Genomic DNA, 22,925 nt, shown 5'->3' on the forward strand with positions numbered 1-22,925 from the left:
TCCTGGGTGGTGACAGTGGGTGCTGAGGGTGGGGGTGTGGCAGCAGGGAGGCTACAGGGTCAGAAGTGGGTATAGCAGTTGCCTCCTGGAATACATCTTTCTGTTTCTTTGCTGCCACACTGGACACCTCTCCCCCGGCCCCCACTGAGTCTCTGGTGGGGCAGGGTGTTGGTGAGGGGCCTCCACCCGTAGCCTTCACACTCCTGGTGAAGATCTGTCTCCAGGACAGGAAGTTCCCAGATGTGGGACGTGACTCCCAGGTCCCATGGACACCCCCACGTTGGCTGGGCTTCCTGAAGTCTGGGATGAGGAAGGAGCTCATGGGGCTTGGGCAATCTTGTCCTTTCCCAGGGAGGACGCACCTGGGCTTATTCACAGGGCGGGTCCCTGCTCTCAACTGGAGTCTGGTTTCACCAAGTTCCCCTTGGTACTGTGGAGGGAGCAGGCTTGGAGCCTCAGAATTCTGCCCTTCTCCTTTTTAACTTTTATTAGGGACCCAGCTTTTCTGTGAGAAGTCAGAGCCAGAGGCTCCATTCCTGGGAGGGAGTGCCCTCTAGTTCCGGGAGAGCGAAGGCCAGAGGAGGCAGGGGCTGGCCAAGGAGGGCAGGGCCAAAGCCAAGTCTGAAAGGGAAGAGCTGCCAGCAGCCAATGAGGGGTGAGCCGCCTGCACCCTGACCTGCACGGGATCCCCAGGTATTTTTGAGTGTGAGTGTGAGTGGTTTTTCTTGGGAAGCCTTCTCTCAAAGAAGGGACTGGATTCCACTAGATGGAGAGCTAAGATCAGATTTCCTCTGCCTCAGAACTGGGGACTGTTCCACTCCCTTCACCCCCTACCCCATCCCCAGCTGGGAAGGTCTCTGCACTAGGCCCACGCATGTGTATTTGGATTTCTTGGTTCTCGTATTCCTGGGTTTTACGTCTCTCTTCTATGAGAATGGGGGTCAGCAATCCTACATTGCAGGGTTGGTGTGAGGATTAGACAAGACTGCATGTGTGAGTATCCACACAGGCCCTGTACATAGTAGGGCCTCAATGAAATGGAGTTGCCCAGGGTAACAGGATGAGGGTGTTTACCTATTCGATGAGCAGCTTACCCGTACTGGAGGCCCTGAGAAGTCTGACTGGGTGCTGGTCCTCAGGAGGCCCATGGTTGGTGGGAAGCAGACAGGGTGCTCTGCAGTGGGTGGTGCCTGTCCGAGGAGTGGACAAGGTCAGGTCAACTGTCTGTGCCTCTCCCAGGGCCGCAGTCCACACTCTCCCTGCCAGTGTCCCTGGACCACGTGAGGATGCTGCAGTGGCTTCTTGTCTTCTCTACTCTGGGTCTCGGGGCCTGGGGTAAGTGTTCCATCATTGAATCAGAGAGTAACTGAGTAAGATCATTTTAAAGTCTCAGTACAGGTTTCTTTAAGTGCTGGCTCTCCATGTGGAGAAAGAATAGCTTTGCATTGAGAGCCCAGAACTTGGAATCTCTAGACCTGGGTTCAAATCCTTGCCCTGCCTCTGGCAATGATTTTAAACAAGTTATTCAGCTCTTCAAACCTGAATTTTACCACCTGCAAATTGAGATAATGTTATGGTCTCCTAAACTTATGGGGATGATAGGAGATATTGTAATTCACAGGAAGAACTTCGCAGCTGGGGGCAGTGATTCTATTTGTTATGTTAACCAGAGGCTAGCCTGTGACTGGGGTTCATGCTTGTCAGTAAGAGAAAGTCCCTGGGGGTAGGGATGCCCATCCCCATGCTCCCTCACACAGGAGCAAGGGCATCACAAATGCCCCCAAAACCAGGCCTCCAGGAACTGCCTTTATTCCTGCAGGTTATTCTATCCCTCCTCCACTTAGTCTCCCCATCGCTTCGCTAAGGTAAAATTCACATAGGAGAGGACACTGCGGTTTTGAAGTTCCTGGATACATTTCCAGTTGTTTTTTTTCCAACTGTGTGTGTAGATGTAGCTCTTGAGGAAAAGACATGTTTCCTATGCCCTGCCCTTGCCTGTGCAACTAACTTCCTGGGGGATTACCTGGAACTGGCGGTGGAGAAAACAGCACCGCGTGCTTCTGTTGGAGGTGGTCCTCTGGTCAGCCCAGAGAGGTTCCTGGAGGGGATGGGGTCTGGGGAGGCAGAGGGAGCTGGTACTGGGCCCCTCGAGGACCCAGGCAAAATGGAACGTTCCTTTGCAGGTGATTCCTCCTGGGATAAAACACAAGTCAAGCAGTTGTCAGAGAGGCTCCAGGATCTGTTTGGCAACATCTCCCAGCTCACTGGCAAAGGCAGACTGGGTCTGTATGGTGAACGGGCTGGCGTCGGTGTTCCTTACATGACCAGATGTCTCTGAGATCAGCACAGTGGCTGAGATCGGGGGCAGTGGGGCTGAGGCGCAGAGAAGGGCACTGGCAAACTACCTGTACAGGATGCCTTGGCCCCTGGTGGGTGTGGTGGTGCCAGGAGGGGACAGGAACCAGGAAGGGGAGAGGCCAGGTCTGCACTGGAGCAGGGTCCTGCCCTACCAGGTCCTGCCTGTGGGGAGCCCCCAGGCTGAGGAGAAAATGTAGCCCCCTTGGGGAGTGCTCAGTCAGGACAAAGGACTCGGTCAGAGTCACAGAGAAAACGCTTGGAGAGCACAGTGCGCACAGAGGGCAATCATGTGAGGTGAGACCAAGAGGGTGCTCAGGGCTTTCTTCAGGGCAAGTGGTGGGAAGCAGATGCCCCCGGGGGCACAGCAGGGAGCGTGCTGCCTGGGATGGGGAGCAAAGCATGCAGGCTTATCTGTACAGGAGCAGACTCTGTGTTGAAGGTGAGTGGAGGTGAGGTGGGGGTGTGCAGGTGAGAAGAGGAGAATGTGCTGCTGCTGAAGGTCTTCTCCTAGGCACCTCCACCAGCACGGGGCAGACACAGCCCATGACGGCACGCTTGACCCGGGAGGGCTAATGTCGCAATGATGGGGCAAGGTGTGCTGAGTGACATCCCCTCCTATGGTTCCCCCCACAGATGTCTCCACCATGGTCTCTCGTAAGGAGTGGGGGGCAGGAGCTGTTGGCTGCAACACCCCACTGACGATGCTGGTGGGTTTCCTTGTCACACACCACATTCCCGGACTGGAGTGTCATGACCAGACCACCTGCAGTCAGAGGGTGCGGGAGCTGCAGGCCCATCACGTGCACAAGAACAACTGGTGTGACGTGGCCTACAAGTAAGTGACTGGGCTGAAGCACGGGGTCAAAGCTGCTCCTTAGGGCGCTCTTCCTGCCCCTTCTCATCTGATTTCTTGACTTTCTGGGTTGAGGTTATATCAGGTTTATAATGAGTAAAAGATTTAAAAAATCCTATAAACTTTCAAATCCTTTGAAATTCTATGAGGCCCTTGACTCAGGGATCTTCTAAAAGGAAGCAAGGAAGGTTAAGTAATGATTGTACTTTCTAACCTCTCCAAACCTAGTGTGCACAGCACATTGCAGGTTATGAGTGACCTCCATGCACAGGAGTGACTTGCTCCCAATAGCGGGTGAGGTCGGTAGGGCAAGCATTGCCATCTCTGTGCTGTGGGCAAGAGGACCGTGGTAGGGAGGTTGATTTCCTCGAAGTCACAAAGCTGTGTGACAGTTATGGAGACCAATGTGGCCTAGAACAGTCTCTTTACCCATTGCGTGTTCCACCTCTTACCCTATTGGTCACTCTAGTAGACCTGATTTGTGGCCAAGGGCACGTGGCCTCTGACTTCTGCTAGTTGTGGGCAGTTTCTGTGCACGGCGAAGGTTTTATATCTCAAGTGCCCAGTGCCTCTCTTTTCTCTGCTCCAGGCTTTTACCCAAGCCCTGTGTGGTGAAGGGCAGTGAGTAATGCGTCCCTGCAGGGCAGGAGTTGTGGGTAATTTCCTCAGCTCCCAGCCCTTCTGAGGGACAATTCTAAGGTGCATGTACACGGTTCCTTGTTAGGTCACATGTCAGGGGTGGAGGGGACTGAGCCTCACTCAGGTGGCCACTGTGAAGCCAGCACAACTCCCACACTTTGTTGGGTTTCTTTCTTCTATCTCCTCCTTGCTCTCTCACTCTGGCTTCTGGGATCTCTTCCCAGATAAACTGCCTGAGTCCACATCTGTGTCCTGGGAAGTCTTTGTAAGACAGAACCCTGGCAGAGAGAAATCACATGGGCAGCCTGTGTGGAGATTACACAGAGAACATACATTCTGGGGGAAGGAGGAGAGGAACTGTGGGGACTGAGAAGAATCCTTACATTGTGTGGTTGGGTCTGTGCTAGCTCCAGACATTTTCTCCCTCTGAGGATGATGAAACCCAGGTGTCTGAATAAGGGAGGGGGTGGGGAGTGTGGGAGTGGGTCCTTCTGAGTTCTAAGGACAAGTATAAATGACTTCGCCTAGCCGCTGTTGGGGACTAGTCCATGCAAATTTCCTTTAGTGGCCATGGTCCCAGCCCTCCTCCTTTGGAGGCTGGGTAAGTGGTTTCTCTTTCAATGTGCCATAGAACCAACCTCTGAACCCATGTTTCCATGCTTCACAGCTTCCTGGTTGGGGACGATGGCAGGGTGTATGAAGGTGTTGGCTGGGGTGTGCAAGGCATGCACACCCAGGGCTACAACAACATCTCCCTGGGTTTTGCCTTCTTCGGCACAAAGGAAGGTAATGGTCATCCCAGCTGCCCTTCTCCAAAGAGTTCGCTGCTTCTTTCTCAACACTCAGGTGTCTTCTCCTCCTCATACTTCCTTGATGACCCACTCTCCTGGACTTCTCCTCCCCTTGACTTCTGTGGCAGGACATGCTGGTTGTCCTCCTCCCGGCCTGGTTCTCTTCTCTGGAGCAGGTCCTCTTCCTCTGGCCTCTCACAGGGGAGGTGTCCAGCCTTCTCTCTGCAGCCTTGTGCTCCTCCTGCTCCTGTCCTGGAAGGATCTGGGCCTCAGCTCTCACTTCCGTGTCAATGACTGTCACACCTTCCTCTCTAACCTTGACACTTCTGTAGCACCATGCCATGCTTCCCCGTTTCCTGACCGACGCCTCCTCTTCCCAGCTATCTTACTCCAAGGATTTTCGTACACTTTGTAGAAACCACTTTGAGGCCTCTGATTCCCTGAATCCCTTCCACTTCCTCCTAGTCTTATGGTTGTCCCCCAGCCCCCATGCCCTAATGTACAACCTCCAGGACCATTCCATAGGATTTGTTAACTGTTAACACGTTTCTTGCATATCCAATTTCTCACTGTCCCCTCCCAACACCCTTAGCGATAGTCCAGATAAGTCTCATGATCACTATTATCCAACGTGCAGCCTGAGTTTTAGAGAGGTGAATGACCCAAGGTGACTCAGCTGCAAGGAGAGGAATCAGAACACAAGCTCCCATCTTCCTTTTCCAGCTCCACAGTGGTCCTGGCATGCCAGAGGACTCTGTTCATCCTGGCTTGTTTATGTGACCACTTGTCACGTGGGTGTCACCTTGTCAGCTATGGGATCTTGAGCCCATCACTGTTTGGAGCCTCAAGTTCCTTTTTGTGAAGAATGGGGTTAAAAATAGCAGCCAGCTCTGAGGCTTCAGGTGAGGATTAAAGCCGTTAATGCAGGTAAAGAGTCTGGCACCTGCCCGGAAGGGCCCCTGCTGATGGGAAACCCTGACCCGGCCAGCTGGGCACTCTTGAGCATGGTGCTGCCTTCAGCTCTTCCAGGGACAGAGAGAGGATGGATGAAGGCTTGGCAGTCGATGGGAAAGGTCTTTATCCTGCATCACTGAGTGCTCTGTCCAGGCAGACCCTTGACTTTCAGACTTCTGACCTGGAAATGAGCCTGCTCCCCTTTCTTCCCCCCACCGCCACAGCCACGCAGGGGCTGGTGAGGCACCTTGTTCTTCCCCCACAGCCCCCCGACTCAGGCCAGGCCAAGGTGTTCCACAGGTCACTCTCTTGCAGGCCACAGTCCCAGCCCTGCTGCCCTGTCAGCCATGGAGCACCTGGTAGCCTATGCTGTCCGGAAGGGCCACCTATCCCCCATATACATTCAGCCATTTCTCGTGAAAGGCGAGAACTGCCTGGTCCCGTTACAGAAGGCGAGTCCCAAGAAAGGTAAGACTTTCAACCTTCTGGGCCTCCCTCTAGACTCACCCCTACTAATTTCAAATGGCCATTGGGGGCAACCTTTTCCTTCAGGCTTTCATTGGATTCCTACTGATAAACAACTGGTCACCCAACTGTCTGAAACTTTACTGCAGTCAAACCTTGAGAAGGGCTCTCCAGGTCACCACGTTGCCCCTCAGATTTCTGGAGTGTTGGGGCCATGGCATCGTGCCTGGTGTGATATATGTGCTCATTCCTTCAACAATATATTCATTCCTTCAACCATTCAACAGTTCTTTACTGAGCTAGTCACTGAGGATGCACCAAGCAACAAAACACACAGAAGCAGTTTCAGTTTCATGAAGTTTCAAACTAGAGGGTAGAGAAAGCCAATTAGCAAATGAGTAAGGAGAAATTTGGTGCGTTAATTGGTGAAAAGTGCTGTGGGGGGAAAAAAGCCATGGAGAGGGCATGCATCTGACACAAACGCTCAAGCACAAACGCACATCTCTGGGTGCAAACCCTGGAACAGCACCAGCAGACGGGTGCTTGAGTCTCCCCTTATGCTGATTTTAGAGGGGGAGTTTCACATCACTCAGGTAATAAAAGGTCAGTGTCAAGTTCAATAAGCAGCAACATCAAAATTGGTCAGCCATGGAGAGCTTGTTCTCCATAGTTAATAAGCACTTTCAGCCTTTTCTTGGACTTAATAAAATTTTAAAGCCTTTAGCTCTATTACATTAAAGCTCTGAATAAATTTGATCTTTGCCTTTGGGTTTATGCCATCTATCAATATTAATAATTGCCTACATTGATGAACAGTTTTATAGATTACAAGTGACTTCCAAAGACATGCTTTCAAATGAAAATTCAAGTGAGTTCTCCAAAGGGGCCTGTTACACATTCTCTCTCCCCTGCCTCTGTCTGTATGTCTCTCTCTTTCTCTCTCTCTCCTACAAACATTCACGCAGATGAGACTGTCATGCAGATAAATAAATACACTGTCCTTGGAATAAAAAGCATCCATGTCCCCTCAGAATCAATAGTCCCACTGTCATTTGGGTTCTGATTTTTGGGTCAGAAACTGTGGCTCTTTTGTTCCTGCCTCTTGAGCCCAGCTTCTCCATGCTGACACACCTGTTCCCAGGTAGGCCACTCTGAGAGCTGCTGGGCTCTCCTGAGTTCCAGTCAGGATCAGGTCAGGATGCCCAGAGGGTGGCGGATGTGGGGGGGATCCTGAGGATCACATCGGCCTTTACTGGTGAGGTGGTTGACATGGATGGGCACAATCAATCCTCACGTCCCTATATTTTTGGCCCCCACACAGCTTGCCCTGACATTGTACCTCGGTCCGCTTGGGAGGCCAGGGAGACCCACTGCCCCAAGATGACCCTCCCAGCTAAGTACGCCATTATCATCCACACTGCGGAGAGAACCTGCAACACGTCTGAGGAATGCCGCGGGCTCGTCCGAACTATGCAGTCCCTCCTCATGGACAGATATGACTCATGTGACACTCCATATAAGTAAGTGGATCTGATGACACGTGGGTTTCTATCCCCTGGGAGCAGATACTGAACCTTTGAAAGGAAGGGAGAGGGGACTAATGTTTCCTGAGTGCCCATTGCACAAGAGGTGCCCCATGTGTAATCACAGATTTCTCACATAAACCTTGGGTGCGCCTTAGTTAAGGTATAGCTAGGGAATAGTCATTCCCCCTGAGCATGTTCTCAAAATGTGACCTTTTCAAGGTCATATGTTGACATTATGGAGGCCAAGGATCTGCTGAAATTTATTAGAGGAAGTCATATGCATGCAAGATTGTTAAATCTGTAAAAAGGATAATCTAAAGTTGTTTCTTTTTCCTCATAATTGTCTCCCACTACTCAGCAGCTCAGGCTGTGCCTTCAGTTTGGCTGCAACCTGAGGTTTGTCTCCCTAGTGTAGACTTGCGCTATTCCTCTGCACCTGGAAACTATCAGCCTCCTCAGGGAGAATAGCTTTCCTATCTGAAGGCAGGGGGCAGCCCACATAATATCTTCTAATTTCTCTAATGCCAAGGTCTGCAATTCTTTTTGGGGGGGTAGTATGGACATTTTTTATTTAAAATTTTTTCTTGGGTCATTTATTCATAGTTGCCAAAATTTTAGGGTGGATAAAGAAATGCCTTTTTAAAAAATTATTTATTTATTTATTTATAGAGGGGGAAAGGGAGGGAGAAAGAGGAGAGAAACATCAATATGTGGTTGCCTCTTGTGCACCCCCTACTAGGGACCTGGCTTGCAATCCAGGCATGTGCCCTGACTGGGAGCCTTTGGTTCACAGGCCAGCACTCAATCCACTGAGCCACACCAGCCAGGAATTTTTAGAAAAATTGTTGCTCAAATACCTTTAATAAAGAAAACTAACCTGTGGGAAAGTAGAAGCTTCTTGAAGGATGCTCTCAGGGTTCACAGATACGATTTCTGGAGGATACTAGCAGGATAGGATCACACTAACTTGAGACAGGAGGGACAGGGTGAAGGGTGAGATGGGGAGGACCAGCCTTAGAGGAAGTGGGAGGAACCATCTAATGTCTCAACAGAAACTATCACACAAAATCTTGTTTTAGGCTGTGCCACCACTAGCCCAGTTGGCATATTTGTACATTAATCAAAGGAGCATTTTCTCTAAGGCACTCATGGCTTAGCTAGTGGAGCTGAATTTCAGTCCCATCTGGCCCCCAGCCCAGCACCTCCATGCAGGTTGCAACACATACAGCGATGTAGTGCCTTGCCTTAGATGGAGTTACCAACTCTTGCTGTGTGCTTCTGGGCTCACTGCCTCTCCTCTCCCCTCCCCATCTGAGTAGCAATCCATCCAAGAGAGGAGGAAACTTTTCTTCCAGCATCTATCATCTATCAGGACCTACTTGATGCTTTGCTAGGTCTTGCTATTAGGATTATTCACAGCATTGCTCTGTTTAATTAGAGTGGATACCTGAAAATTGACTACAAATTTTGAAATCCTAAACTGGAAAATAATAAGGGCTGAGGGAAGTTCTTTCCTTTTCCCTGTTCAGGTTTCAGAGGGCAGTTGCCTGTCCCTTGGCTTTTGACCTTTTATTGTGTCTTCTGCCTCAAAACTGCATGACTGTGCTATTTCCTGACCTTGAGATGGTCTGTGGTCAAGAGTGAACACCTACATGCTATAAATTAATCCACTGGGACATGATTAGGTGCCTCCTCTGTGTGGGTTCTGTGGGTGTCACGAGGTGTAGCACAAGTAAGGTTGTCTCCTTCATTGAGCTGATACTCTGGTGAAGGAGAAAGATAATTAAACAAATAAATCCTAATTGAGTGCACTTTTATGAGAGGAAACACATGGAGTGTGAACAGGAGGCAGTCTTAACTCTTGCTTAAGTTGCTTTTTTTGTTATTAAAAATTTTTTTCATTAAATTTATTGGCGTGACATTGGTTAATAAAATTATATAGGTTTGAGATGTACAGTTCTATAATACATCATTTGTATGTTGTACTGTGTGTTCACCATCCAAAGTCAAGTCTCCTTCCATCACCATTTATCCCCCCTTTATCCTCTTCTACATCCCCCCCCAACCCTTTTCCCTTCAGTTGCTGGGAGAATGGGTGTGAGGGAAGTACTACCAAATAAGTAACATGTTAGCCAGGACCTAGGGGGCTGAGAGGAAGCTAGTCAGAGGAGGAAGGGGGAAAAGAAACTCTATGGAAAGGCCTGGATGCCAGCTCGACCATGGTGACTTTGAGGAGCTGAGTTTATCATGTTAAAAATAGATGCCAAAGGGGGTGTATTGGGATGTAAGGCTAGGGAAGCAAATGGGCCATCCCACGAAGGATCTTGTAACATAAGCTGGGGAGTTTGTACTCTGTGCCAAGAGACTAAAAGCAGGGTTTGACGTAAGATTTGTATTAGAAAGGCCGCTTACTTCAAAGCTTCTGAAGCGGAGTGTGAAAGCCAAAGCTGGAGGTGGTGAGATGCACCTGAGGGCTGTGCAGCAATGCTGGCAAGACAGGATCGTGATGTGGTGGGAGGGTGGCAGCTGTCATGGGGACAGTGGTGGAATCTAAGAGGTTAGTGGAGGATAGTGGTTTATGCCAAGGATGAAGGGGTTGACCAGGGAGAATGGTTGGGAGACACGGTTGACAAGCAGTTAATAAGTGGATGAAGTAGGTGGGCTGATGCCTGTACTCTTGGCTGGAGCCAATGGGAAGATGCATGGTGGCACCTTTCACCAAGATGGGGAGCCCAGAAAGAGGAACATGTAGGGAAGAATGTGGGTCCAGGTGTGGACATATGGACTTTCCTGGATGGCAACTGAAGTGAAGGAAGTAGATGGGTTAGTCCTGGGAGAATGTGTGGAGGGAGAGGAGGAGAGGATAGAGGGCAGTGTCCTGAGGAAACCCCTCCATGTGCAGGAAAAGGCATAGCAAGATGAGGTGCAGAGGAGTTTGAGGGGGAGCCACTGGAGAAGACTGCTGGGAGAATGTAGTGCAATGGAAGCTAAGGGGAGAGGGTGCTTGAAGAAGGTGAGAGAGGTCCTTAGTGTCAAATGCACAGGGAGATCAGGAAAAAGAAAATCAGAGAAATATACTTTGTACTTAGTACTAAGGAGGTCATAGGTCACCTTGGGGAAAACAGTTTCATTGGCGAGGTGTGGGAAAGGCCAGGTTGCAGGGGTTGAAAGCTGTCACTCTTTTCTTTATAGTCTGAGAGCCATTTGGGGTGCAGTGGTGTGCTCCAGTCATTAAAGATTCAGGAATTTTGTGAGCCAGTTGTTCAGTCATTGGTAGCTTGGATCAACCGAGGTGGAAGTTTTACATCACAGAGATCCGTAAACAAATCAGGGCTTCCTTCCTTCCCACTGCTCATGAAAGCTGGTTGACCAGCAAGCCACTGGCAAGGACTCTCTTTTTTGGAAATCAGTGAATTTAATAGCTAATCAATGTCTGATGAGTAAAGACATGAATGAATGAATGAAACAATGCCATACTGCCTCCCTTTCATGCTGATCTCTATGTCTCCTCTTGGTTCTCTAGCTTCCTTGTAGGCCAAGATGGTGCCATTTATGAAGGAGTGGGCTGGAATGTCCAAGGCTCCCACACTCCTGGCTACAATGACATTGCCTTGGGCATTGCCTTCATGGGCACCTTCTCAGGTAAGTGGAGGCTTTGAGCAGCAGTGGTCATTGTATCATGTTTGAAGGACATCATGGACAACAATGGCCTCAGACTCAGATGTCATTTTAGTGGCTGAATTTGCTGGATTTTCCCAGCTTCAGATTTAACTTTTTACTAAACTGAGTGTGCCCAGAAGTGACCCCCACACAGAATGGCCACCATAAGTCTACTTCCTTTATACCCAATCAAATGTCTCTCTCCCAACATCCAAGGCACATGTAAGATGAAGAAGAAAGCTCTTTGTGCATATTTTTTCTAAGTTACACCACAGAAAGGATGTGAGGACACTTGCCTTATTTGTCACAGCCATGGGTAAGCCCCTGTCTCTGCACCCAGAATGCACACTGAGAATTGTCATTGCTCAGATCTCTTGACCAGAGTTTGTTTAGACTCAGGGGCCTTTTGCTGAACCTCTGGAAAGAAGAGGCCATGTCCCTCAGGCTGGTTCAGGCTGATATTAAAATGAGTGTTGGACTGGGACAAAGGGTGACCAGGAATGTGCCTAGAGATGGAGCTGGGCAAGGGACGGGTACAGGAAGCACACCTTTGCCTAAAGAAAATTTCTCAAACGTGACACTATTGATGTTCCAGATCAGATAATTCTTTGGTATGGGGCTGTCCTATGCATTGCAGGGTGTTTAGCAGCATCCCTGACCTCTACACACCAGATGCCTGGAACATCCTTCCTTTAGTTGTGACAACCACAAATATCTGCAGGCATTGCTACATTTCCCCTGGGGAGCTAAATTGCCCCTCGTAGAGAACTACCAGGCTAACCTTTTGCAGTGAATAAAGGTTTTGTGCATCCTAGGGTCATTGCATATTTTATTCTATGCCCTACTGGTTCGATTCAGGAAGAACTTTGGTGCTGAAGCTTTAACTTAATTTTCTGTCTGCCTATCTAGGGTGGCTGGCAATAGTGGGTATACTAGCTTGGTGGTGGGTGTGGGTTAGGGGGTATACAGGCATGTGTTCTGCTCTGGGAAGGATGGCCTGGAATTCTATAAATGATGGGTTATCTGTGTATTGCAGGTACTCCACCCAATGTCGCAGCGCTGGAGGCAGCTCAGACCCTAATCCAGTGTGCAGTGGACAAGGGGTACCTCACTCCCGATTACCTGCTGATGGGACAGAGTGATGTTTTCAATACTCTCTCTCCTGGCAAGGCTTTGTACAACATCATCAGCACCTGGCCCCACTTCAAACAGTGAGGTGGGGGAGGGGGGATCCCTGCTCCTTCGGAGACTGCTCTGCCAACTTCCTCCACAAGCTCTAGGCCACCCTGTCCTCACATTCCACCTTGGTTCAACACCTAGTGTCCACCCCCTGACAGCCCTATCATGTCTCTCCTGTCTTAGAGGGCTGGGATGCCCACTGAGTCTGGGCCCAGCCTTCCCTTGTCTTTACCTTTCTCTCCTCTTGGCATCCATCTCCTCAGCCTACTGGGCATCAGGCTGAGTGAAGACCCAGAGTCGTGGGGCTCTGCAGCCCTCCCTGCCTGGGCTCTTCCACTTGTTATTGGAAACACACAAATATTGGGTTTTTTTCCTGGTTCTTAGTTTGGAAGAAAGGAGAGGAGAGAAAGAGGAAAACAGATGGAATCAATAAAAGGGAAAAAATGTGTATGAAAAGGAGTAAATTGGGAATAGATGTGTATTACTTCTCTTTTCCTATCACATGTCTGTTTCCCTATCTTCAGGGATATCCTCACACTGTTCCCCTAAACTCTACCCTCCACCACTTCCTCCTGTCCAAATACTCCCCTCTAAGTGAGTAGAACTTTAAGCTGTATGTCTGCTTCTTGATTTGCCTGGATTATCAACTGTCTACTGTGGGCAGTGACTAATGGTTTGGCCCATGACCAAGGACTGGCAAGAGTGAAATCAGACCATTGATGAATGCTCATCAAAGGTATTTTTTCCTGAGTGGAATCATAATAATCAGGTAGATAAGATGATTGTAGTCAGTCTATTACTAACCACCTGGGTACTTGCTCAAGGGACTCATGCAAAAAGTGACCCTGTGGCAGAGATGAAGGTTATGCCTAGGCCCAACCACAATATATCTCCCTTCACAAAACCAAGCTGGCCATCACTAATGTTGAATGTCCAACCTGCCCATAGCAGAGGCCATTGACCAGTTGCCAACTGGCACTATTACCTGGGAGATCCAGCCACGATCTGGCAGCAGGCTGACTGACTACCTTGTGGTAGGGTTAGTCACTTGTCCTCCCTGGAACAGATACTTGATGGGGCTATGCCACCCTGCACACAGTGCTTCGGGCACCAGCAGCTGTGAAATCTAGGATGCCTTATTCACAGTCAAGGTGTCTCACAGCATTGTTTCTGACAGATACACATTCGACAGCAAAGCAGGCGTGGTGGAAGATGGTAGCACCAGCAGAAATTTTGAATACTCTCCTGCCTCCAATAAAAAGACATAAAGTAACAAGGTTAGCAAAACAAACAAAAATCCACAAGCAAAATCAACACAACTAGGTGACAGTCTCCTCACAAACCCCAAATTCGAGCAGATGGGAACCAAACACCAAATGCCATAGATCTATACGGTTTTGGCATCTGTGCAGGAAGAAGCAGAAGGAGACAGCAGGGTGCCTGGTGGATCTGGGACTTCAAATGACCAAGATGAACTTACCTAAAGTTTAGACAGCTCAGCAACTGACTTCAGAGGGGTTTACACTCCCCAAAGGTGTATAAACAGAGTTCATGGTGATATCTGCGGGACCTGGAGCAGTCCAGGTCCCATGATTCTCAAAAAAGCAGCTAAAGTTCCATCTTGAATAAAGTGCTAAAGAGGAGAGATCTGGGAAAGACTCTAACAGAGGTCATAGATCAGAGATACAAAAGAAAAAAGTTCAGATAAGAGGTGGGAAAGGGAGTCAAGCTCTGAATAGAAGCCACCACATCCTTGAACACTTGCCTGACAAGAATGACAAACAGGAAGCTCTAGAAGGATGTGGTTAGCAAAGCTATTTAAAACCAGACCCTTTAAAGGTTCGGGAAAACTAATTTTATATAAAATAAGCAACAGAAAACAATTGAGGTTTAATATTATATGTCATTATAAGACAAAAAGGCATAGATGAGGCTGCGAGGGTGGGCCCTCGTGATAGGATTGGTGTTCTCACTGGAAGAGAATCAGAGAGCTCCGTCCCTCTCCCCATCGTGTGAGGACACAGTGAGAAGACAGCTGTCTACAGCCAGGAAAAGGGCTCTCACCAGAACCTGACTGCGCTGGCACCTTGATCTTAGACTTCCAGCCTCCAGAACCATGAGAAAATAAATTTCTATTGTTACAAAGTCACTCTGTCTGTGTCATTTTTTTTATGGCAGCCTGAGCTAAGATACCAGTACATCTTTATTTTTTAAAAATTTAAATCTCCAGATTTTAAAATAATAATGACTGATTTAATTGAAATCCAAAACTAATAATAACATTCAGGCCCGATAAAATGTGTTTTCAAGCTGTAAGGGGCACCCTCTGCTCTATAAGGTAGTTGTGGGTGGGCTGGTCTAGTCTTCCCCCTTCTAGCTCTGAGCTTCTTAGGGCAGAGACCCTGATTTACTTAGTCAATAACAGGCTTAAGGTAGCTCAGTAAATGCTTGTGATTTCTGAGTTCATTTCAAATATTGTTCTTGCTGAAATTTCCCTCCCTGCTCACCTGCCCACCCCTGGACCTGCCTCCTTGACAGAAGACTCCTCAAGGTTCCCTTAACACTGTGCCTCCTCCTGTTAGGTCGGACTGCTTAGCCCCCTGCTTTATGGTTGTTTATAACTCTGCATCGCCCCCAAATTAGAGGTCTTATTCATGCCTCTACCCTCAGTGCTAGGCAGTGCATGGCTCACAGTATGTGCTGAATGAGTAATTGTTAAATAAAAGCATAAATGAGCAAATTAATAAATAAATGAACACTAGGTTTGTGCACCACTGCCCTGTGATTTTGCTCAGAGCCACTGACTGATTATATATAATCATATGATATATATTATATAATGTATAATATAACATGATAATCATAACTCATTCCATATGATGGTTTTGGTTCAAGTGGCAAATAAGATAGGGGGAGGAGAGAAGAGGAGAGGGAATAAGGATCAGAAGTGTGGCAGGGGGAGGTGGGCCAACAAATGGGAATCCCACACATACTGTGGGCCACCACAGAGCGGAGTTCTCACTGTGGAATCTCACTTCACAGATGGGGCCCATGTCTCTCAGGTCGTAGCTGGCAGATAATCATCCAACCCCTGCAGAGCTGAGGGGTTTGCATTTCTCACCCTTAGCCTGACACACAGAATTGCCTGGCCTGACTTGCTTCTCCATTGTAACTAAGGCCCCCAGTTAAGAATGAGGGGACACAAAACATAGGTTCTTTCCCTCAGGGATGCTATTATCAGAGAGGGAGACAATTCTGTGAGTGCATAACTAGAGGCAACTGTCTGGTTTTTGGTCCTGGGCAGTCACTGGGAGGGAGCCATTGGAGTTTCTTCAGATGGGCTATTCCAACACAAAACAGAACAAAGGAACATGTTTTCCACTCCCAGGACAGAGAGTAAGTCTATGACCCCACATTCTGCTAATGACTTTGGCAGCTTTTCTCCTTCAAGATATTAAACAATGGCCATTGACACATGATGTTACTAACCCTCCCCGAATCACTGGGATGTGGGAGGGGGTCCCCACTAGACTGGCAATGAGAGCTGGGTTCTAGATTTGGCTCAAAACGACTTTCCCTGTGGTCTTGAGAAAGTCTTGTCCTCTCTGGGCTTTATTTAGCGTTCTTTTCTTTAAAGTGCAGAATCTGGACCATGTGGAGCTGATTAAAGTTTTTAGATTCCGTGTTATCATGAGCCTCGCGGCTACAGGGCTGTCTTCTGAATCCAGGTTTACCTGCTTCGCCGCCAGCAGATGTCCTGTCCCATCAGTGTACAGGGACCTCTCCTTCCCACAGGGATCTGAAGTCTGGGGAGAGTCACAACACTCAGAGGCGGACCTTGAGCCCAGCCTTTTCAAGAATGGATTCTGACTCTCTGCCTCTCACCCTATCCCTTCATCTCAGGTCTCCTTCTATGGTGCTTTCTGCAACCACAATTTTGCCTGTAACTTATTGCCTGCAAACTTCTCTGCACTGTCCAATAAATTCACTGTCTACCGACTCCCCATGTCTCTTGTGCATGAGGTCTCAGCGTACTCCTCATGACCCAAAGGTATCTTCAGACCGTGGTCCTGCCCTTTGGGCTCAGACCAGGCAAGACTTGATCATCCTTCTGGCCTCTAGGCTGCTTCACACTGAGAACACTTCTGTTATCTTTGTTCCTTCAACCTTTTTCATTCTAAATGCTTTTCCCTGATGTCATCTCAGCTGTCCCTGGTCACGGAGTATATCGTATCTGTGGACTACCTCACCTCCCAAATTGAGAACTCTTTTATATTCCTAGTCTCTTCTACTTCTAACACTTCCAATTTCCCCACCATTTTACTCCTTGCTGAGAGCAAGCAGGAAGCCACAGTGTTGTGGCTTAATAGCCTATTTAATACTCTCAATTCCAGATTTAAAAACCTATTTCTGGTTTTCTAATTCCTCCTTATAATTCGTTGTACATCACTTTACAGAGAACTTCCACATTCCACCTTATTGTCATAACAATTGTTGTTTGAGTCCATGTCCCACATTATATTATTAACTCCTTGAAAGTGAATTCATTCTTTTCTTACTTCTCTTTGGGTAATAAGCTTCACATAGAGTAAACCCCTGATAAATGTGTACAGAATAATTGAATAAATAAGATGGTTTTGATTTGAAGGTATGGTGTAACCAGGAATACAATAATGCTACAAATATATATAGAACACTTAAAAGTTCTCAAAAGATACTAAAAAATTTCTAGAGAATTCTGTGGTCCCTTTCCTCAGAAACCTTTAAACTTGGCAGTAAATAAAAAAGCTGAATTATTTTTTGATGCTCCTAATATTTTTTATATTGTCCAAGAGCTTACAGCTACTTTTCAATGTCAATGAGACATTGGAGTATATTGAAGAGAGATTTAACAAAAGTAGTTTAAAATCTTCATCTAGGATAAAAAATATGGCTTCTAAGAAGATGGCGGAGACAGAGGTGGGAGTGGAGTCCACTTCCCCTCAGCATCAGTGAAACGCCTAGCTGATCTGAGGAACAGAGCAAACAGCCAACGGTATTCCAGCATATATGAAGATCAGAGACCAAAGATAGAGGACACTGAAAGATCAGATGGTAAGAAGAGTGCTTAAGGACAATAAGGTCCCTGGGACCAGCGCGGGGACCAGGGCTGCTTAAGTCCCCCGCTGGGGCACAGGGTCTGCTGCAGGATTCTTGGGAGAGAGCCAGGCTGGGCTGTGTGAGAGGCCAGGTACTTGTTTGGACCTAGGGGGTGGGGGGTGGGGGGTGGGGTGGTGGGGTGGGGCTTGAATAGGAGGAATTTCTCGAAAAGAAAAAGAGAAAATAAAGGCACCCAGCGGCTGTTTAGAGAACTCTCCACAGCAGCCATGGCTTCTTACGCCCCTACCCCCTCAACCCCTGGACTGTGAACGCAGGATAAGCAGCCCCAGCACACACCTGAAGCCCGGTTGGCCTGCACCCAGATCAGCGGACTGGGTGCCCACACCTGAAACCACGGGTGGGTGTGAACCCTGATCAGCCGCCCAGCTGCCCGGGTGCACTGGCCCAACACACCCGGGTGGGCCCACACCTGGATTAGCGGCCTGAGCACCCATACCTGAAGGCCAAACAAGGAATTTCCCAGACAAAAGAAGTCTAAAAGAATACACCTCCACCAAACCAGCTCTGCAAGAGATGTTAATGGGACTGCTTTAAGGAAAGGAAGGAAAAGAGAAAGACAGAGGAACACAGGTAGGAAAAAATGGCAATGAATAAGTACCTATCAATAACAACCTTAAACGTAAATGAATTGAATGCTCCAATCAAAAGACATAGAATAGCTGAATGGATAAGAAAACATGACCCACACATATGCTGCCTACAAGAGACCCACCTAAGGACAGAAGACCTACACAGACTGAAAGTGAAGGGCTGAAAACAAATTTTCCAAGCAAACGGACAGGAAAAAAAAAAGCAGGGGTAGCAATACTCATATCAGACAAAATAGACTTCCAAAGAAGGGCCATAAAGAGAGACCCAGAAGGTCACTTCATAATACTCAAAGGAAGAATCCACCAGGAAGACATAAACACTGTAAATGCATATGCACCCAACATAGGAGCACCCAAATACATAAAGAAAATCTTGGAGGACTTCAAGAAAGATATTGACAGCAACACAATTATAGTAGGGGACTTTAACACCCCACTGTCAAAGATGGACAGATCTTCCAAACAAAACATCAACAAGGATATTGTGTCACTTAACAATACCCTAGATGAAATGGACTTAACTGATATATATATAGAGAGAGCTTTTCGTCCCAAAGAAGCAAAATACACATTCTTTTCAAGTGTACATGGAACATTTTCAAAGATAGACCACATGATAGGACACAAAGCAAGCTTCAACAAATTCAAGAAAATTGAAATCATATCAAGCATTTTCCCTGACCACAAGCAACTGAGACTAGAAACCAACCCCAATGGAAAAAACCCAAAACACTCAAAATCATGGAGACTGAATAGCATGCTATTAAACAATGAATGGGTCAAGACCGAGATTAGGGAAGAAATCAAAAACTTTCTGGAAACAAATGAAAATGAACTCACAACAACTCAAAACCTATGGGACACAGCAAAGGCTGTCCTCAGAGTGAAGTTCATAGCAATACAGGTCTACCTTAAAAAGATAGAAACATTTAAAACAAACAACCTAACCCTATGCCTACAAGAACTCCAGGAACAACAACAAAGACAGTCCAGAGCAAGAGGAAGGAAGGAAATAACCAAGATCAGAGCAGAGTTAAATGACATAGAGACTAAAACCACAATTCTAAGGATCCATGAATCCAGCAGCTGGTTCTTTGAAAAGATAAACAAAATCGACAAGCCTTTAAGTAGGCTCATAAAAAAAAGAGAGAGAGAGAGAGAGAGGATCCAAATAAACACAATTAGAAATGAAAGAGGAGAGATTACAAATGATACCACAGAAATACAAAGGATTGTAAGAAATTACTATGAAGAACTGTATGCCAAGAAATTTGAAAACCTAGGTGAAATGGACACATTTCTAGAAAAAGATAATCTTCCCAAACTGAATGAAGAAGAAGTAGAAAGCCTGAACAGACCAATAACAGCAGACGAAATTGAAACACTAATCAAAAAACTCCCAACACACAAAAGCCCTGGACCAGATGGTTTCACAGGAGAATTATACAGAGCAGTTAAGGGAGAGCTAACCCCCATCCTCCACAGATTATTTCAAAAAATTCAAGAAGATGGAAGACTCCCAAACTTGATTTATGAAGCCAACATCATTCTAATCCCAAAACCAGATAAAGACACAATGAAGAAAGAGAACTTCAGGCCAATATCGCTGATGAACATAGATGCTAAAATTCTCAACAAAATATTGGCAAACCGCATCCAGCAATACGTTAAAAAGATCATACACCATGACCAAGTGGGATTCATCCCAGGGATGCAAGGATGGTACAATATTCACAAATCAATAAACATAATACACCACATAAACAACAGCAAAGACAAAAACCACACGATCATATCAATAGATGTGAAAAAAGCATTTGATAAAGTACAGCACCCATTTCTGATAAAAACACTCAGCAAAGTGGGAATAGAGGGAACATTCCTCAACATAATAAAGGCCATATATGAGAGACCTACAGCCAACATCATACTCAATGGACAAAAACTTAGAGCTTTCCCACTAAGATCAGGAACAAGATAAGAATGCCCTCTCTCACCACTCCTATTCAACATAGTATTGGAAGTCCTAGCCACAGCAATCAGACAAGAAAAAGAAATAAAAAGCATCCAAATTGGAAAGGAGGAAATGAAACTGCCACTGTTTGCAGATGACATGATAGTGTACATAAAAAGTCCTATAGACTCCACCAAAACACTACTTGACCTAAAAAATGAATTTGGAAAAACAGCTGGATACAAAGTCAATACTCAGAAATCAAAGGCATTCCTGTATACCAACAATGAAACAGCAGAAACAGAAATCAGGGAAAAAATTCCATTTGATATAGCAACAAGAAAAATAAAGTACCTAGGAATAAACCTAACCAAGGAGGTAAAAGACCTGTACTCGGAAAACTACCCAACACCGAAGAAAGAAATTAAGGACACAAACAAATGGAAGCATGTACCATGCTCATGGATTGGAAGAATTAACATCATCAAAATGGCCATACTACCCAAAGCGATTTACAGATTCAATGCAATCCCTATTAAAGTACCCATGGCATATTTCACAGATATAGAACAAACATTTCAGAAATTCATATGGAACCATAAACGACCCCAAATAGCTGCAGCAATTTTGAGAAAGAAGAACAAAGTAGGAGGGATCGCAATACCTGATATCAAACTGTATTACAAGGCCACTGTAATCAAAACAGCATGGTACTGGCATAAGAACAGGCACATAAACCAATGGAACAAAACAGACAGCCCAGAAGTAAACCCAAGTCTCTACGGTCAATTAATGACAAAGGGGGCAGGAGCATAAAATGGAGCAAAAACAGCCTCTTCAACAGATGGTGTTGAGAGATCTGGACAGCTACGTGCAAAAAAATGAAACTTGATCACCAACTTACGCCATACACAAAAATAAATTCAAGGTGGATAAAAGACCTAAATATAAGTCACAACACCATAAAAGTCCTCGAGGAAAACATTGGCAGGAAAATCTCAGACATTCCACGCAGCAACATCCTCACAGACACATCCCCTAAAGCAAGGGACATAAAGGAAAGAATAAACAAATGGGACCTCATCAAAATAAAAAGCTTCTGCATGGCTAAAGAAAACAGCACCAAATTACAAAGAGAACCAACAGTATGGGAAAACATGTTTGCCAATGATACCTCAGACAAGGGCCTAATCTCCAGAATATATAAAGAACTCACACGACTCCACTCCAGGAAGACAAACAACCCAATTAAAAAATGGGCAAAGGACTTGAACAGACACTTCTCCAAGGAGGACATACAGAGGGTCCCGAGACATATGAAATGATGCTCAGCATCGCTAGCCATCAGAGAGATGCAAATTAAAGCCACAATGAGGTACCATCTCACACCAGTCAGAGTGGCCAACATAAACAAATCAACAAACAAATGTTGGAGAGGATGAGGAGAAAAGGGAACCCTAGTGCACTGTTGGTGGGAATGCAGACTGGTGAGGCCACTGTGGAAAACAGTATGGAATTTCCTCAGAAAACTAAAAATGGAACTGCCCTTTGACCCAGCAACTCCACTGCTGGGATTATAACCTAAGAACCCTGAAACACCAATCCAAAAGAACCTGTGCACCCCAATGTTCATAGCAGCACAATTTACAATAGCCAAGTACTGGAAGCAACCTAAGTGTCCATCAGTACATGAGTGGATCCAAAAACTATGGTATATTTACACAATGGAATTCCATGCAGCAGAGAGAAAGAAGGAGTTTATACCCTTTGCAACAGCATGGATGGAACTGGAAAGCATTATGCTAAGTGAAATAAGCCAGATGGTGAGGGACAAATACCATATGATCTCCCCTTTAACTGGAACATAATTGACAGACGAAAAAGCAAACAAAATATGACCAGAGACATAGAAGTTAGGAACAATCTAACAATAGCCAGGGAGTAGTGGGGAGGGGATAGTGGGGAGAGGGGTTGTCAGGAACTAGTATAAAGGACACAGGGACAAAACCAAGGGAGAGGGTGAAGGTGGAGGAGGGAGGTGGGTTCAGCTGGGGTGGGGTGAGGGATGGGGAGAAAAAGGCATACAACTGTAATTGGATAACAATAAAAATTAAGAAAAACCCCAAAACCAAAAAACCTTCATCTAATATGTGATGTAAAAATCTAATCGATGCCTTTAATAAAGTTTATTCCAGAACTGAGTGTAAGGTATAATATGTTTTAAAATAACCATTTTAAAATTTATTTGCTCAGTACTAACTTGGCATAATGTTTAGTAAAATTATTTTTTATAAGTAAAATTAAGTAGGAAGCACAACTCAGTGTTTATAACGTCCTTGAAAACAAAGATTTAAAGAAGTTAGAGATGAAAATGTTTATGGAAAATGTATTAATGATGTTAACAAATTAAGAATCTTTTGACTATGACAATAATTTCTCCAATGTAGAAAATATTAGAAAAAAAGAAAAGGACTCACTTCTGTTGTTTGTATCAACACACCTATGAATCAACCTGATGTTTCAATCTTTCAAAAAATTGGATATGACAGTATCATTTTTAAAGGAAAATTCTACAATACAGATAAAAGATTATGGTCTTTTTGGTACTTAGATTTCATATGAAACTTGGAAAATTATGATGAATATGCACTATTACTACTAGGTGTAATTTTGCAGTTGAAATTAACTGGTGAACATAGTAAGAAGAGTGATATTGATTAGACATCCACATATGAGAGAGTGGAGACTAAGTTATTTACTCATCTAGTGTGAATCGTGCCAAAGTTGGAGCATAAT

At 46.1% G+C, this 22,925-nt stretch overlaps 1 protein-coding gene across 3 annotated transcripts; it reads left to right on the forward strand.

Moving 5' to 3' along the window:
• The first annotated feature begins 341 nt into the window (after nt 1–341).
• PGLYRP4 (peptidoglycan recognition protein 4) lies at nt 342–14,538 on the forward strand. Of its 3 annotated transcripts, none has more exons than XM_053916070.2 (9): nt 342–655; nt 1,240–1,335; nt 2,184–2,282; nt 2,992–3,193; nt 4,518–4,636; nt 5,911–6,063; nt 7,382–7,580; nt 11,110–11,228; nt 12,283–14,538. In XM_053916070.2, exons 1-9 carry the CDS (start codon nt 649–651, stop codon nt 12,459–12,461), a joined length of 1,173 nt encoding a protein of 390 aa, XP_053772045.1. In that variant the 5' UTR covers nt 342–648; the 3' UTR covers nt 12,462–14,538. The 3 variants fall into 3 exon arrangements, with proteins under 3 accessions (XP_053772045.1, XP_024426460.1, XP_045059827.1); XM_024570692.4 differs by having other exon boundaries at nt 344–693; XM_045203892.3 differs by lacking the exon at nt 342–655 and adding an exon at nt 736–993.
• Nucleotides 14,539–22,925: the final 8,387 nt, after the last annotated feature.

This window comes from Desmodus rotundus, chromosome 12 (genome assembly GCF_022682495.2).
Source record: "Desmodus rotundus isolate HL8 chromosome 12, HLdesRot8A.1, whole genome shotgun sequence".
Classification (NCBI taxonomy): domain Eukaryota; kingdom Metazoa; phylum Chordata; class Mammalia; order Chiroptera; family Phyllostomidae; genus Desmodus; species Desmodus rotundus.